Source organism: Castor canadensis, chromosome 1, assembly GCF_047511655.1.
Source record: "Castor canadensis chromosome 1, mCasCan1.hap1v2, whole genome shotgun sequence".
Lineage (NCBI taxonomy): Eukaryota > Metazoa > Chordata > Mammalia > Rodentia > Castoridae > Castor > Castor canadensis.
Window position 1 is genome coordinate 173,214,891 of NC_133386.1, and position 17,402 is coordinate 173,232,292.

Sequence of the window (17,402 nt, forward strand, 5' to 3'; positions counted from 1 at the left end):
ACTTCTTGGGAGATATAATACCATCTCTCACTACCAGAAACTTTAATTTGTTTAAACAGCAGTGGATGGATTCTCTAAGATTCTTTATAAATGCTCAACCTAGTTGTGGGACTCCTTGAGAACTAGATTCCATGGTATTTTATATGTATAAACCTTAACAAATACAACGGCACAAAAATCACCTCTCCTTATTAGGAATATCTAGCTACTTCAATACATTCTATAGGACCAGCCTCAGAATCTGAAGTGAACTGTTGGACTAAAGCAACCCACTCAAACTAAGCTATGATAAAACCAATATGACCTCTAACTATGGGCTAGAGGCCTCTTAGGTACCTCTGATAAATTTCTCAAATTTTTAAACAATTTTGTTTTCAGGAAATCAGTTTGGCTCCATTTAATTAACTTAAACCAGAGGGTACATGAAAGGCTCATATAAGTTTCTGTCATCACCAAAGTGATGCTGTAATGGTTGACTACTTGAATCACTTTGAATTTTTATGTTGGTGATTTTTTGTGCACAAATTGAAGATATCTGCAGGACTGGAACTCACCCTATACTGAACAGACACAAGGGTTTCACAGGGTAACACTCAGCAGTTGGAATCCATACCACAATCGACATAAACTCTGGAGAAGCTGCCACTTTGCAGCCTCAAAGAAATAAGTAAGCAAGATAGAGAAACACTTAAACACATTACTGTTCAACAGACAACATATTTACTTACACTAAATAAGGCTGTGCTCAGGATTTAAACTAGTCCCTGAATATCCTTAGTTAGCATGGGGGGTGGGAAGTTATGTGGTGAATGAGAACTTAAGCTTTCCAAGGATTATGGTTCAAATCCTCTGAAACCTATAGGAGGGCAAATAAAATGAGAACTCAAAACTCTAGAGCAACAACTCTTGTTGGCACTAGTATAAGGTAGTAGCGATTCTCACATTCAATATGTTACATAAAATACTATAAAAATAAGCTGAAGTTTTTAAGGAAAGCCCATTATTATTAAAGGTGTGAGCTTTACCACTCCAACTTCGGGTTTCTTGACAATAAAACACATACAAAACAAAAGCCCATGAAAGTACAACAAAGAGGTATACTAACTGACAAAATAGCTGCTGCAAATACCCCTCAGATGTAACATTTTGAATAGGCATGCAATCTGAAGATTCTCAAGAAGAAACTGCTTTGGGTATTTGACTAGGAAGAAGTGGTAACAACATTCACTGTGTATATCTTTCCCACTGCATTTTTGCTTGCATATTATCAAGAATAGGCAAAGAAAGGCACTGTTTTTTCCATATAATCTGTTGTTCTGTGAAATGAATGAGGGGACACTATACCCCTGCATCAGTACTTCGTGGCTGGAAGCCCTCTTTCCGAAGGCCACCCATGTCAAAGCGGGTGGAGACTTCACAACGCACTAATAACGTATCATCCTTAATGAAGGTTCTTTGTCTTAAGGCTTCCAGGTGCATAAATGTTATATAACCAAAACCTTTGGGGTTCCGTGGGATTGTGGGCCGTTGGAAGGCAAGCAGCTCTGGTTTGGCATCCATTACCTCTTCATGGTTTTGCCTTGTTGGTGCTTCAGACTGATCAAGAATTGTAAGGCGTATTGTACCCTGGAAGGGCCAAGGGAGATGGCTGTCATATTCTCCTTGCATTGTGTGGACAAAGAGGGATATATAGTTTGCACAGCGCTGAGCAGTTGGTAACTGAAGGTGCAAGCGCATGCATAGTTTGTACCCAGGTTTGCCTGTGTAGAATCCAGGGCTATGAATGACAACAGGTTTTTCCTCTTCTTGAGATTTCAAGTGCATCCCAAAGTTGCCAATCTTCCAAATGTAAATCCCATTGCACTGTTGTGCTTCGATTTCAGCAACTTTGTCCTCAAGGGTTCGAATAGTTCGTTTGAGCTCACTTACATACATACTCTGAGTTTCCATTTTAGCAGTCAGCTCTCGGATTTGATGGTCCTGTCTTACAAGGCGACGCTCTAACTGTTGAATGGTTTCTCGGAAATTCTCATCCTCTGGGTTACAGCCAGAGGAACGCCGGGGTTCATATGGCGTTATATCACGTGGAGGAATGGGTGGTAAAGCAAGGCTTAAGCTATGAACAGCCTGGGCCAACATTCTCATGTGAGACTGCGTATTTTCTTGTAGGTGGCGTGCCAGGTGATTCCTCTGCATCTAAAAACCAAGCACAAGCCTTAGATTGGGCACAGATGCTATGAGGACTAGGAAAAAGACCTGGCCAGGCCAAATAAGAGGCTTTAAAATAGTATCACCACTTCCCTCAGATTCTACGACTTCCTTTCGCCTTCACTGGATCCAATAAAACAATCCTGCCTCTTAAGTTAGTAAAAAACTGAGACACCTGATGAACTATCAGCTTTTACTCAGACAAATCTCCCTCTGCCACACACGTATCCTCTGCTTATTCAGAGGTGATTCTCCTCATACTCAATATGATAAGATACCCAATCCTTTCAACAGCTCAGAGGTTTTACTCAGTTATCCTCATTTCCCTTATCTTCATTTTTCCCCCTTTCCCTCAGAATATTATTTAAATCATTCCTATTAGAAAAAAAGCAAATCTTCTGTTGATCTTATGCCTCCCTCTAGTTAATATATTTTCTCCCTTTTTCTTTAAAATCATGGATAATCCACCTGGAATGTCCAGAATTCCTCATTTACAATACAAATGTCTCTATACTATTCTAAGGCCATCAAGAACATCCTAATTATTATATGAAAACTATTATATAACAATTTTCATTATAAAAGAAACTCATGTACATTATAGAAAAATAAGAAACAGAGATAATTAAGAGAGAAACAAATTACCTACTATCTCACCTAACTTCATTAATATTATGATGTATTCCCTTCAAGTCTTTTTCTCTATGCATATAAATACAGAATTTTTCTACAAAATGTAATCATACCACATGCCATTTTATCTTTTTAAATTATTACGTTTGTTGTAATAAGTTTTAAAAAAGTGTAACAGAAAAGCGAAAGTATAATTGCGTTCTCCAGAAAGAATGACTTATTATAAATAAATTTTAAACACTTGACACCACTGGTCACTAATCTTAAAACTAATTTGGGAGACCATAACAATACTTTCTCCTTGCCTGGTTCACCTGTTTTTAGTACTGTTGTCATGGCTCCTTTCCTTGGTCTACTTCTCTCTCCTGCAATACTCATTCTACACAATCACGATCACACCTTCCACCGTCACCACAACTTAAGTCAATATTCTAAGTCTTAGTTTCTCTTTGGAGTTTAAGACCACATATACAGTGCATGACAGTCATCTCCACTTGGATATTTCATAGCTGGGTGAACTCTTATCTGAAACTTCATACTATTAAAACAGAACTAATTTCTTATCCTCCATCTCCGCTGTTTTGTGCTCACTCTTTTTATTGATTTATTTATTTTTTGCTGAATGGTCCCTTCCCAGCCCTCCAGTGACCAAAAGCCATTCTAGATGCCATTCTCTCCTCTGCCCACTATATTTACTTAGTTATACAGTCAATACCTCTTCCCTCCTAATCCTGGGCTCCTAGATCCATCTCCACTTTCATTACCATCATTCATGTTGTTCCCATTTTGGCCTTGTTATCCAAGCTCAAGTACTGCCATTCCCTCCAAAACCTCCAATCTTTGACATTGCTACTGAGTTGAATAACATAAAACAAACTACCTGTAGTTCTCCAGATCAGCATGCTCACTCAGTCTCACTAGCCATCTTTTTCTTTTCTTTTTTGGTGGTTTCTGGGGTTTGAACTCAGAGCTTCACACTTGCAAGGTAGGCACTCTACCACTTGAGCCACTCCATCAGCCCCTCCCTTGTCTTCTTGGACAACTTTTTTTATCTGTCAAGATTCAGCCCAATCACATTTTGTCATGTCTGCTTAAATGCTTTAGCCATGGCTAAGTGTACCTTGTATCTGCTTTCAGCATCAACTTTATCATATAATTTATAGAAACATTGTACATAAATGTTTTTGGCATTCTCCACTAGACTATATAAACTGAGTAGTTTTTATTTATATTAAAAAAAGAAAACTTACCTTATCATGGCACCCAAAAGTACTGAATGTGCATGGGATTGGGGCTGTTGGGCAGTCTAGATCATAATGATTCGGCATCTTAAAATCAAAACAAAGGTTGAAAAATGTTTTTCCCTGTACATCATGATCTCATTTGATTTATACTTCGAAATTTACATTTCACCTTAACAAAACTATATATACTGGCTTCTTTTGGGCAACACTAGCAAAGTTAAGTGAGCTGCTATAGAAGTCTGTAGCCTATAGAGATTAAAATAGTATTAACCTCTAAAATGCAGAGAGAAATGAATTATTAACAATCTCACATGATCCACTCCCAAGTTTGCTAAAATTGATTTCATAAAATGAATCTGTTCCTATTGCTGGGAAATGGTACCCTCTAGTGGCAATTTGAAGGAAAAAAATCCACTGAAAAAACAAATGCAAAAAAAAAAAACCAACCAAACAAACAAAAAAAAAATGCAAACTCAACCAGGGCTCTCCTAGTGATCTAGGCCATTTACTAGGGACCAGTCAACTACATGCATTAAAGTCACTGACTTTAATTACTTCCCTCATGACAAACTTTCAGAATTCAACTTCTCTTCTGCTAACTTGGGCAAATTTTGGCTATACCGGGGGACTAAGGTGTTGGAAGGTAGTTTAAGCGCTTTCTAAACGAGGTTTCAGTCTTTGATTTGGGGACTCAAACACATTCTTTATGGTGAGATCCATTACATAGTATCATCACACTTAGAAAGGCCTGGGGATACAGGTCAATGGTAGAGCACTTGCCTAGCATGCGAGAGGCCCTGGGTTAGATCCCTAGCATAGGAAGGGGGAAAAAAAAAAGCCACAAAAATACAACAACAACAAAATATCAAGTGAAAGTAGTGCCAAATTTTCTTTAGAAGTTTAGGTTGGCTATAGCTATGAATCAGATGGTAAGTTAATGGCACAGTCAGGAACTGATACCTTGTCTAGGTTTTCTTCCCCTATTACATTTTATTTATTGCTGGGTTTTAAATGTGCTGCATGGTTTCCTTTAGATATTAAAAGAGAACAAAAGGGAAAACCAGGGAGGTGGCACCTTCAGAGGCAAAAAGAAGCTTAACGCCTTCAAGTCGGAAAGAAACTAAAAGACTGTGTTAACAGACAAATGGAAAGAGTTAGTCAAGTGACAGGTTTTGCTGTTTCTACTTCATAATAATCAATAATGATCTCTGGGTTTACAGATTTCATGGGTATATACACAGATTTAATGACTAATATTCATATTTTGTGGGTAAACTCCCAAATGTCAAAAAGATAACAACCAGATGGAATTTTTCTTTCTCTGCTAATAATTAAAACATACAGTTTTCTGTCATGACTACTACCTCTGATGGTGCCCTGTCAGTGGCCTAAAGGACAACTGAACAGAGGCCACAGGTTCTGGAAATCTCAAAACCCTTCCATATGCCACAACAAATAATGTTCTGCCATGGAATAGATTTACTTTCTTCTATTTATTGCTATATCTTATCCTTAATTTCAATTGTTTTTATTTTACAATTATTTGGTTTTGATTATATATTTTGGAGGGAGCAGTATTGGGGATCAAACCCAGAACCTTAAGTATCCTAAGCAAGTGCTATAGCGCAGCTATACCCCCAGTCCCTGTCATTCATAAATGTAGGCATTATGTCAATGACTTAGGAATTTTAAGTACTTAAAAAGTACTGGATGTTTTGATCTTTTGAAAATATTTATTAATTACATTAATTTATATGAAACATTTTTGCACAGTTCTAATACTTCCTCTGCTTGTACTGATTTTGCCTTGATTTAAATTTTCACTTAAAAAAGTTATCACTTACTTAAGCTAGTATGGAAATAAAGTATTAATTTAAAAAGAGAATCATTATACCTGTTCTCTGATGAGCATGGTATTGCAGTATTCGCAGGTGACATTTGCCAATGGACAGTTCTGGTCATGGATCTAAATTTCATGAGAAAAATACAAGAAAAGCTTTAAGAAAATTCAAATGTAAAACTAATTTTTATAAAAAGAGTATTTTTTCACTATGAACAAATTAATAACATAAGTTTGTTATAAAGCAAAAGTGTAAGAATACTATGTAAAAGATATTTTCCCTCCCTTTGCTATGGAATAATGAGATTCATTCAAGCTTCTGCTTCATTCAAAGAAAACAGAATCATGTAAAGCAGTTTTTAAAATTACTTCCTTTTAACTGAGGCAGACTATCTATGACTAGCTTGGACATCAGCTGCCAATGATATAATTTTCCAAAGGCAATCTTTTCCCAAAACTGCATGACATTCTAGTTACAGCTCTTTTCAGTCGGGTTGAAGAACAAATGCAATATTGGGGCATGAGGTTTTGGTGCCCAGGTTCTCATATGCCCCAGAAGGGCAAGCCTTGTTTACTAGAATACAATGACTTTAGTTTATATGATGTCCTGAGAAATAACTAACCCTCCATGTGAATCCATCTAACTTACTCAAGTTTAAGAAGACATCAATTTGCTCCAATTATGACTGAGATTTCTCTATATGTTTAGCAAGTTAGTTGACTTTTCAAAATATTTTATCAACATATAAGTATAATAAACTTGATCTCCTAGAGAAAATGATAACATAAATTTATAAAAACTAAAGTTTAAGAAGGAATCTAAGTATTAGTTATAAAAAACCATAAGTTACATGTAGATTATTTTAGTAGAGAGTACAAAGGATATAGATCAATAGCTAAGATTTCAGTGTTGGTTTTGACACTGACAATATTAATATAAAACTACTTAACCTTTCTATATCCTGGTTTCTACCATCATGATGGTGCCAGGCACCATGGACTTTCTTTTTAAAAGATAAATCTTTTAATTAAAGTATTATAAATATACTCTCTCTTTGTAATAGTTGTAACAACTCAATCTCTTTTGCAAAATAATTCTGTATATGTCTTATAGAGCCATCATTCTACTTGTTTGTCTGCAATCTGAATAGTCATTAGAATCATCCATATGAAAGTTGACCAGCAAATGCCTTTCCTAGTACTTTTTATTTGCTTATCTACAACAGTACTAACTAGTATGAACAATGTTTTCTAAGAACAATATGCAAATATAAACTCCACACTTATTTATAATGATTCATTGAAACTTTATCTCTTAAAAATCAGTATTCTAAAAATTAATTAACATATGCTCATTTTTGTGTATACTATCTACTGCTAACCCCCTCAAATATACATTTAAAAAATAAGAAGTAGTAAAATTAAGAAATCCAAGTTAGTACATGCCTCTTTATCTTCAAATGCCATGGATACAGCACAATTTCTACAAGAAACTTGTCTCCTTGGACAATCCTGCAGAATGTGAACATTAAGCTGACATTTTTGCAAGGGACGTTGGCATTGGGGACAATTCATAAGAGCAAACTCACAATGTGCTTGATGATCCTACAATGTAGAAAAATAATTGATTAGTATTTGCCAACCTTAATATTTTCTAAAGATAATTTCTTCTAAGAATATAGTGTTCTCTTTTTCAGAATTGGCTACTTAACCTACATTGTCTAATATACACCACAAAACCATTCACAATATGAAGCCCTCTATGAATTATTTCAAATAATAGCTGTGGACACAAAAAATATGAATCCTCAAGTTCAATTAGAGAAGAGAGCTGGAAAGAAGTCAGCTTTCCAGATTAGCAATTTAGTGCTGTGTTCAAAGGACCACTCCTTCAAAAAGGGCTATCTCAAAAGGGCAAACTGCAAATCTATCTTAAACATTTCAAATAGAATATTAACCATATTTAGTTAGTTCCTAGTAAAAAAACAATCACCAAGTTAAGAACTGATTTAACTTATAAGCAAATTATTTTAATCTCTAATTCAGAAAAATAGAGAAAAAAGTAAGATGAGGGTACTGAGATGATGGCTACTTGGTACTTACTTCTTTTTTCAAAGTGAAAGAAATAAAATTACAGGGTTAAAATGTGACTCTTGCATTTATTTAAAAAGCTCTTCGTAATTTTATTGCTGATAATGATTACCCCAAAACTTGCAGAATACTTATTTTTTATTATTGCTGAGACAAAGTAGAATGAATAAAAAATTTCTGATATCTTCTTATATTTATATTTAATAACCAAAGAGTTAGTATTAGTTCAGTAAAAATTTATTAACTGATTATTATATGTGAGGTATAGTCAATGCACAGATAAACATCAAAAATTCCCTATTCTCTGTTCTTTAGAAACTGCCTCGCATACATGCTCACAGCTAGAAAGTAACCAATACCTCAAGATGTCTCAGTTCCATCTTGTGAAAACAACCTTCATTTGGACACTTTACCGTCAGAGAAAGAATCTCTCGTTTTGCAAAATTGTCAGGAAATAGTTGATTTTCCAGTAGTATTTCATTGTCAACTGGACACTTGTGACCTGCATCTCTAAAAGAAACAAGATACATGTAATTAGTAGATTTAAACATTTGCATGAGAAAAACCAGCTTTAATTTACCACATAAAAATGTAATGCATTATATTGCCTACTACCACAAAAATGATCTCTCCTTTTAAGAATAGTTTATGAATTATTCTTTTATAAAATGAGTACAAACTGGTACCACATTGATCATCTGTCAAAAGATAGGAGATTTTAGACTGTGGGAAAGATTTCAGCTAAAGAATGAGAAAAAAAATCAATTGAATAAAATCATATTTTTCTTGGCATAAATGAAACTTAAAATAGGAATTCTAGCAATTCTGGCAGCACCCATACAGTATACTAGCAAGATGGTCTGTGCTACTCACAATACTAGCAAGTCTACAGTGGACTGCTCAGTTATAAGGGAAAATTTAACCAATTAGCAGTAATCTCACAAAGGTCTCATTTCAAGGTTTATATCAAAATAGTCACTATGATACTGTATCTCTTGGGCAATGAAAGGTTTCTTTTATTTGTGTATCTAGGGCATAATGTAATAGGGATTTAAAGGACCTACATGTCCTGCTTCCCAGTGTTTTTTTGTCCATCTTCAGGAGCATTGGCTATCATTCTTTATTTTCTGGGGTGTCTTAATCTTCACTCACAAAATATGACAGGTCAGGGAGGAGCCCTAATCAATCACTTAAACACCTGCGAGTACCTTCATTGTGCTCATCAGTGCTCTCTGCTCTGTAGTAGGTAAAAAAAGATGACTAAAAAATGGATCTGCTGTCAGATGGCACAGAACTAATAAAAGAGAGACACGTTGATCTTTACAGGGCCTCTCTCAGGCTGCATATTGTTGTAATTATACCATCAAATATGCTGAGAGCATAGAAAGCCATGAACAAATTTACTGAAATACATACCCCAAACTTAAAGTGACACAGCTAGAAGAAAATAAGAAACTTACCAAGCAAACTGAACATCACTGTACAGTTTTAGCAACCATTCCAAAAAGAAAATGGATTCGTTGAATAGTCATTTTAGAGTAGCTCTTTTAAGAACATTAGAACCAATGTAAGGTGGTCATTTCTAGCTTAGAGAGAGGTAGAGAAAAGCCTCAGGTTTCCTTTTGTGGGTTTTGTTTTCTTTTTTAGATCACTGTCCCACTATTTTCATGAGTATTTTGCTATTAAAAACCTGTTAAAGATTAGTTACCTTCCTGGATATGAGTGGCACTTAATAAATATTGCACATTTCTACCTAACAAGAAAAATTGACAATTCAGAATGTGGTACCATTTTTACCTGGCTAGAGTATAAATAAAAACTATTTAAACAGAAAAAAGGTTTGAGACTTAAACCCAGCTATCCTAAACCAGAGGTCTCACCAGGGACCATCTTGCCCCTAGGACACACCGTGGATCTTACAGCTGAGGGAGAGCAGGATATTACTAGCATCCAGTGATCATAGGCCAGGCTTGCAGCTAAAGATTCTACAACACACAGGACATTCTGCCACAACGAAGAATTTTATGGCCTAAGACAACAACAGTGCCAAAGCTAAGAAGACCTATCCTACACAGATCTTGTTAAATGAATCGAGGCAACACACATACTGAGCATCTACTGTGGGTCAGGCACTATTCCTGGCACTCAAGAAATAAAGCAAATCTAAGTTTTACTCTCAAGGAGCTTACCATCCATTGGGGCAACTAGACAATAAACCTGAATTATTAAATACACTAGAAGGTAAAAGTGCTAGGGGAAAAAAAAAGTAGAGTGTGGTAAGGAAGACTAGAGTGCTAGAGGCCAAGTGGGGTTGAAGCTTGTTGTGGTAAAATATGGTAGCAAAAGAACCTATGAGAGAGTGGTATTTCAGCCACACTGGAGAGGGAGTTAAGCAGTTAGCTATGGCAAGAATGTTTGAAGCAGAGAAAAGAGCTAAAGAAACTCACTGAGATAGGTGACAGCTTGACAAGTTCAATGAATAGCAAAGAAGAAAGTAATGGAAGGAGAGCAAACACAGCAGACAAGAGGTCAGAAAATGAACCATGGGCCTCTATACAGGGCCTTTTGAGGACTCTGGTTTTACTCCTGGATACTTATGCAATGCTCTGAGCAGAGCTGACACCCTCTTACTTATTTACCAGGATCACTCTGACAGCTGTAATGAGACTGGAAGAAGGCAAGTGTAGAAGCAGAAAGGCCTGTGAGAGCTGATGGTGAGTCCAAACATGTCAGTAGCAGTGGAGACGTAAGAAGGGATTGATTTGTGGATATTATGAAGGTAGAACCTCCAGTTAATACTTTCTTTAAAAATACTATTTATTTCACAGTTATCCATATACATTAGGTAACAGAATTTACCATGGCTAAACTCATAACTGATCACATACAGAATTAGTAAAATATCATGATCTCAACCACAGGAATAATGGTATGTTAAAAAATATTATTTTCATAAGTTATAGAATTATTACCTAGTCTACATTAGAATTGTTTTAAGTATAAGTAGCTATTTATTTTTTTATTTATCTGAAGGTCAGGGAGAGGAAGAGCTAGAAGTCACATTTTGTACCACGGCACAACCTGGGATAAAAAACTAACTTTCTCAATTTCTGTCCACATTTCCTTTTTCCTAAGTAGGTTTCTATGTGTAAAACTATTCCTGCAATGGCCTGTGTTGTTGGAGGACACAGTTCTTTCTTTTGCTCACATACCTTATCGATTTGATGATGCAGGCTTTGCAGAACCTATGGCCACATGGTGTTTGCACCGCTTCCCGTAATGCCATCAAGCAGATGGGGCATTCATACTTGCTTTCCAAGGGTGGGTCAAATTCTACATCATATCCCTGGATTTCTTCCATAAAGGAACTGGACAGGTTCCCTGTGCTGCTGGTTCCACTCACACTGTCATCTTTTGCTGTTGCACTGCAAGAGCTGGCCATGGCAGCACAGCAGTCACTTTCAGCCTGGCTGGACCCACAGCTGTTTTCACAGTTTAACAGACTCATAGTAACTTGACTGTCAATTACTCTGTAAAAATATCAAGAAAAAATAAATTAGCATATTTTTGTACACACACATACGACTTTCCAGATTATTTATGCAAGTCACCTATTAGTTCATATACACTAGCTGTGTTAATGTCATTTGCAAAATAACTTTTATAGTGTTTGGGCTTTGTTTCATGATTACTATTTTAAAATAATAAATTTTCTGATTCCCTCCAAAAAACAAATATCAGCACCTATGCAAAGCATTCAGAACACTTGATCTAAGAGAATGACAATACAAGATAAAAAAGGAAAAGCACTTCAATTGTAATACTGATCTATATCACAATATCTGCTTGTATGTCCATTTCCTATGACTAAGGTCAGGAATTTTAATTTTTGTTTTCATACTGTTGGTACCTAGCACAAGATTTTTCACAAAAGGTATTCATTGGGCATCTGCTGAAGAACTCAATCATATTGCCTAAGTTCCTTCAAGTATTCTTTGAAGTGAGCAGTATGGCTAGCAATGTAGTGCTAGGCAGAACAGTGTACAGAAATCAAGTGATCGTGTACCACTACTGGGCGTGTGATTCTGGGTATGTACTTAACCATTTGGATCTTCGTTTCTTCTTCTTGATTTAAAATTCTATAAGAATTTCCAAATGTTCACTGTGGGGATTTCTACTATGTAGAAAGAACAGAATTTGAAAAAAGCATATCTTTATGTCCTACTGCCTTCAGTCAGGTCAAGTGACTATGTTTCATTATTAATGACTGGAAAAACAAGTGAGGTTTCTTTGCCTATGGAAAACCATTCCTCTAATGAGTAGATGGGATGCCTTCAAATTCTAAACTGTTACGGTATTTACATGAGAAGCTAATATCTAAAAGCAATTCACAGTTCATGTAGCTATGTCTCTATTTTAGATAATTATTCCTAAGGAAAATTCCAAATACATCCTGGGTAAGTTCTACAAGCAGAATGTAAACACAGTAGGCAATTATGCATCTGCTTTTCTCATTTTTATACAAAAAATCCTGTCTGCCACTTTGCCAAATAGAGGATTAAGACAGCAGTTCTCAATCTTTTTACAAGTACAAATACCTTCTTATTTGTCTCAAAGATTTTGAGGTCCATTTGATGAACACCAGCAAAGGATGAGTGCTATTCTGGCTGGAAAGGCAGTACTGTGAAGTGGTGAAACCAGGCACTGAAATTGGATTTAATCTCTTCTTTCATCACTTGGTGATGACTCGGGCAAGTTATATAACCTTTCTATGCTTTAATTTCCTAATCTGCAAAATGGGGTTAACAACAGGATCCACCTGCCAGCTACTGCAAGAATTAAATGTTAATATGTGCAAAGCACTTAGAACCATACCTGGTAGTCAGAATGAGTTATTATTTCATGTAGCTTTCATACAGCATTTTATTCATTAATTTTATTGGTCCCACTTATCAAAGCGGAAGTTATGGAGCTTAAAAAGACTAAGGAACTTGTCCAAGATTAATAAATAACAGAGCTTATACACTTTGTAACATGTTACGTTTATCTGCATTTTGACAATTTTTTGTTTTTATGAAGAAGCATTTAAGACTTATTTCCCTTTATTTTTATTCTACTAGACTAGGGAGCTGACCACACAGGTGTTAGTACATTAGTTAACAGGATTCCAAAGACACAGCAAAGACATGGCATTTTATTTTACTTGTTTTGATATATTTTTGAAAAGTTAAAAATAGCTCTCAAAGCCTTGTTATTTCTAATGTAGACTTCCAGGGAAAGCTCATTCAGATTAAAAGAAAGAAAGGAATATGAGACAGTGGTAAGCAGCAGAACTAGTCATGTATATATAGATACCTGTGCCTTTAGGTGGGGTATAAAGTCCCCTTTACACCCTTCAGATTTGAGGACAAAGACAGTTTTGCCACAGTAGGGTTTATACTCTTCATTACTTTCCTTCCTTTAAGACTGTGCTCAATTATTTCCTTAGGTATATTTTATAGAATTTCTGGGTTGAAAGGTATTATACATACATATATATGTGTATATATATATATATATATATATATATATATACATATATATATATCTCAAAGATTTTCTAATTTTTACTCTGAAACAGATTATATGAGTCGATTTTCTTTACCTTTGACAACACTAGGTATAACTAACTTTTAAGTCTTTATTTTTTAAGTAAAATTATTTTTGAGAAATTAATGTTTGTAATGTAGTTGTTCTGCACACATCAAAGTGCTGCCCAGAAGATAATGGCAAATGTGACTGAACTTAGTCTACCTTTTTCTGCTCAAATGTCCAGTTAAAAAATCAGTTTACTGATACTCTTGTCCAGTTAAAAACCTCTAAAGTCTTAAAGAGACCTTTCATAGCTATGTGTATCCGTCTAATCAGTTACATTTCCTTAAAAGGAATTCCATTGTGTGAATACAGTGCAAGACATTAAAGTGAGCACCTTAAAAATCCGTATGACATCAAGTTGCTTTCACATTTCTTCCCATGCTTTAAGAAGTAACACAAAAGCTTTATATCTTCCAAATAAACTTTTTAGACAGTCACCATCTAAATATAGAGTCCCATATAACTAGACTGCAAAGGGAAAGTTAAGCTTCAAGCAATATTTTGAATGCCATTTAGCATTTTTCTATTTACTTTTTCTTAGGCAAGTTAAAACATTTTCCCCTTTACTTACATAATGAAAATCACTTTTCTAACTTAAGTATCATGAATGGTTATTTTAATTAACACAAAAAAGAGCAAAAGGTGCTTTGAGTCAGTTCTAGACATAAATGGAAGATAACATGGCATGCATATAGAAAATAGCATGCTTTATCAGGGTTCTTTTTATCCTCCTCTTGTACCAAGGGAGCTACTTCATGAGTTGCTGCAAAAGCAGGCTTGAGCTAAGCTAAACCAAGAACTAATATTTTTAGGTTAAATAAGTATTTCTTCCAGCTTCTTCTCCACTTAATTATGTGGCTATCTATATGAATTAATAAAGGGGAGGGAACAAAGTTTCAATCGTCCTTTAACTTGTATGCTCAGCTTTATGATTGCAATTCCCTTTTGCAGTTGGGAATCTAAGTTTAAATGCTCCTTTAATTAAATACTGTGACTATTGCCAACTTATTTTGACTGCAAAAATGAATAAAAATTGAAATTAGCCTTTTCGTAAATCATGGCATGTATCTACCAGTTAGTATCTGGGTATATATTATAATCCAAAGCCAATACTGTTAAATGTCTAGGGATGAGGGATAGGGTGACCCATAAAATATAGTTCCTCCTGAGATCAATGGATGCTAAGTATAGAACTGTGGGAAGCTAAAGAAATCAAGTTATGCCTAGAGTGAGTCACTTTTAAGTCAACTGAAATTCAAATACGGGTAAACTTATAAAGTAAAATTATGTAGAAGAAAATATTGACCAACCTTCAATTGACTACTAACAAGATCTATTTACCAACTCTTTAAAATCCATTCCTGAAATGCAAATGTGCTACAATGGCCAAGAGATGCAGCAAAAACGCTCAATTGCTGTAATTTAATTTTGAATCCAAATTCAAGATGCATCTCCGGATGCATCTCCCTTCTTAGGTACTATTTGCTCTCCTCCAGGAGGCAAGGATTTGAACATGTTCTTTCACAATCCAAGGTTGCCAAAAATCTATCAGCACTAGGTATCAGAATGTATCACCAAAAAGTCATCAGGTTATAATTCTTAAATATAGTGAAGTTCGAGGCGCATCAAGGTTTAAACTTGGATTTGGTCCTTGTCCCCATGACATGGACAACTAATGCCTGAAACACATTCTTTCCTTGAGTCACAGAAGAGGCCATGCTGTCCTTACTCCACCCCCCAATCTCAGAATAGGAAAGCCCCTATATCTTCCCTGGTATCAAAGGAGAAGGAATGAAATGCCAGCGGCCAAGTTCATAAACCAACACTTTAACAGGTTGTTCTCGTTTCTAGACCTGTTTATCTAGACAGCAATCTGCTGGCCGAGAAATAACCAAATCCTATACATTCAAGCTGCTAATACTTTAGGTGTTTTCTGTTCACATTCAAGCCAGTCCTCACTCTCAGTTGGAGTTCCCCTAAAGCCAAATACTAGGAACAGCTTTATCAGCCAGGCGTCTGAACAATCACTACAACTAGCATGCAGGGGCGGGGAGGACCCATTCGTGTTATCCCACTTTTTAAAAAAACTTGCTACCTGGGAACCTCTATCGAGTTGAACAGGGAACCCCAAAATAGCTTTCCCATGATAGTGACAGAGGAAGTCGCTGGGAATTTAAAGGATTTTTTTTTTTTTTTTAATTTAAGCTGGTAACAGCTCCCGAGGGAGTGGAAGACCCAGGAGGCAATTTCCTTTTCTAGGAAGCAGAAAACGCGAGGTGAGGGGGAAGCAGGACTGAGGAAGTTGGCGTGGGGCGCCCTGCCGGGAGGGGAGATGACAAGGGCACAGGGAGCGGCTCCTGGACCCGTGGGAAGAGGGGGACAAGGGGCGGCGTCCTCGATCAGCGGGAAACTGGAGGACAAGGGGCTGCGACCCCGACTTGTGGGAAGCGTCTTGGATCCGTGGGAAGCGGGGGACCAGGGTCAGCGTCCCGATCTGTGGGAAACTGGGGGGAGGAGAGTCAAGGGACGGCATCCTGGACCCGTGAGAAGCTGGGGCAAGGGGGCGGTGTCCCTTACCTGTGGGAAGCTGGGGGACCGGGGCCGGCGTCCGGGACCGGGGAAGCGAGGCCGCCGCCCTCCACAGCAGACCACCGCTTGTGCGCGCCGGGCCGCCGAACAAGGCAGGCAAGGCTCCACCGGACCGCTCAGCCAAGTCGCCGAGAGGACGCACACAGCGCTCCGAGGAGAGGTGGCAGGGATGCCAACTTCCCGACCCCAGAGGCCCCCGCCTCTGCGTCCGCGGACGCCCGGGAGCCCCAGCCCCAGCCGCGGACGCCACTGCTTCCGCCTTTCAGCTCCGGGAGGACAGCGAGGGGCGGGGGGCGCCCCGGGAGCCAGAGCGGCCAGTGTGGATAGAGCGCCCCCTGGCGCCGGTCCTCCACTGCTCAAGCTGTTGCGCAGGCGCAGGGCAACTCCGCTCACTCAGGCTGGGCTTCCCTCCAACTCCGAGTCCCATCTGGGGATTCCTGATGCCACAATCCGGAACTGGAGTGTGCGTGTTTCAAGATGTGTACATGTGGCTTTGCCGTGTGTGTGTGTGTGTGTGTGTGTGTGTGTGTGTGTGTGTGTGTGAAGGTGGGCGTGGGGCGCGAATAAATTGCAGTAAGAAAGTTCGCAATGCTTTGGGGAATAGCAGCCACAGCAGTAACCCCAAACTGTACTTTCATAGCCTTCCTATCCAAGCAGGAGACTTTGACCTTCGGTAATTGTTTAATCCCTCCCCAATCCACCCTCCTTGCAGAACCATCTGTGAATCATGTGGTCCTTCCCCTTCATCCAGTCCAAGGAAGTCAGCCCATGAATGAAACATTTCTTTGAAATTGCTGTCAAGGACGCTAGCCGGATTATTCTCATTGTCATGGGAAAGCTATTTTGATTTCCCTGTTTAACAGGACACAAACATCTGCAGGATGTAATAAGCACATTGCAAGAGGTGCACAAAGATTTTCTTCCACCTATGCAAATTGAGCTCATCCTCCACCTGTTAGGGGAGGTATTACAGGTTAGTGGTTAGGTACACATTTTGAAACTACAATGCTTACTTCAAATACGCTTTTTCCTCCTTATAAAGTGTTTGAATTTAGATTAAGTCACTTAATCTGCACTTGCTTCAGTTTTCTCATTTCATGTTAGGCAGACACTCTAGTCTTTGAGCTATGTCTCCAGCTCCCTCATCTCATATTAACATATGG

The 17,402-nt window shown here is 37.6% G+C and overlaps 1 protein-coding gene across 1 annotated transcript; it reads right to left on the reverse strand.

Moving 5' to 3' along the window:
• Nucleotides 1-697: 697 nt before the first annotated feature.
• Traf6 (TNF receptor associated factor 6) lies at nucleotides 698-16,506 on the reverse strand. The gene is made up of 7 exons (XM_020174917.2): nucleotides 16,228-16,506; nucleotides 11,229-11,546; nucleotides 8,376-8,526; nucleotides 7,372-7,530; nucleotides 5,980-6,051; nucleotides 4,092-4,169; nucleotides 698-2,196 (listed from the first exon to the last, which is right to left on the reverse strand). Exons 2-7 carry the CDS (start codon nucleotides 11,522-11,524, stop codon nucleotides 1,339-1,341), a joined length of 1,614 nt encoding a protein of 537 aa, XP_020030506.1. The 5' UTR covers nucleotides 11,525-11,546; nucleotides 16,228-16,506; the 3' UTR covers nucleotides 698-1,338.
• Between the last annotated feature and the right edge of the window lie 896 nt (nucleotides 16,507-17,402).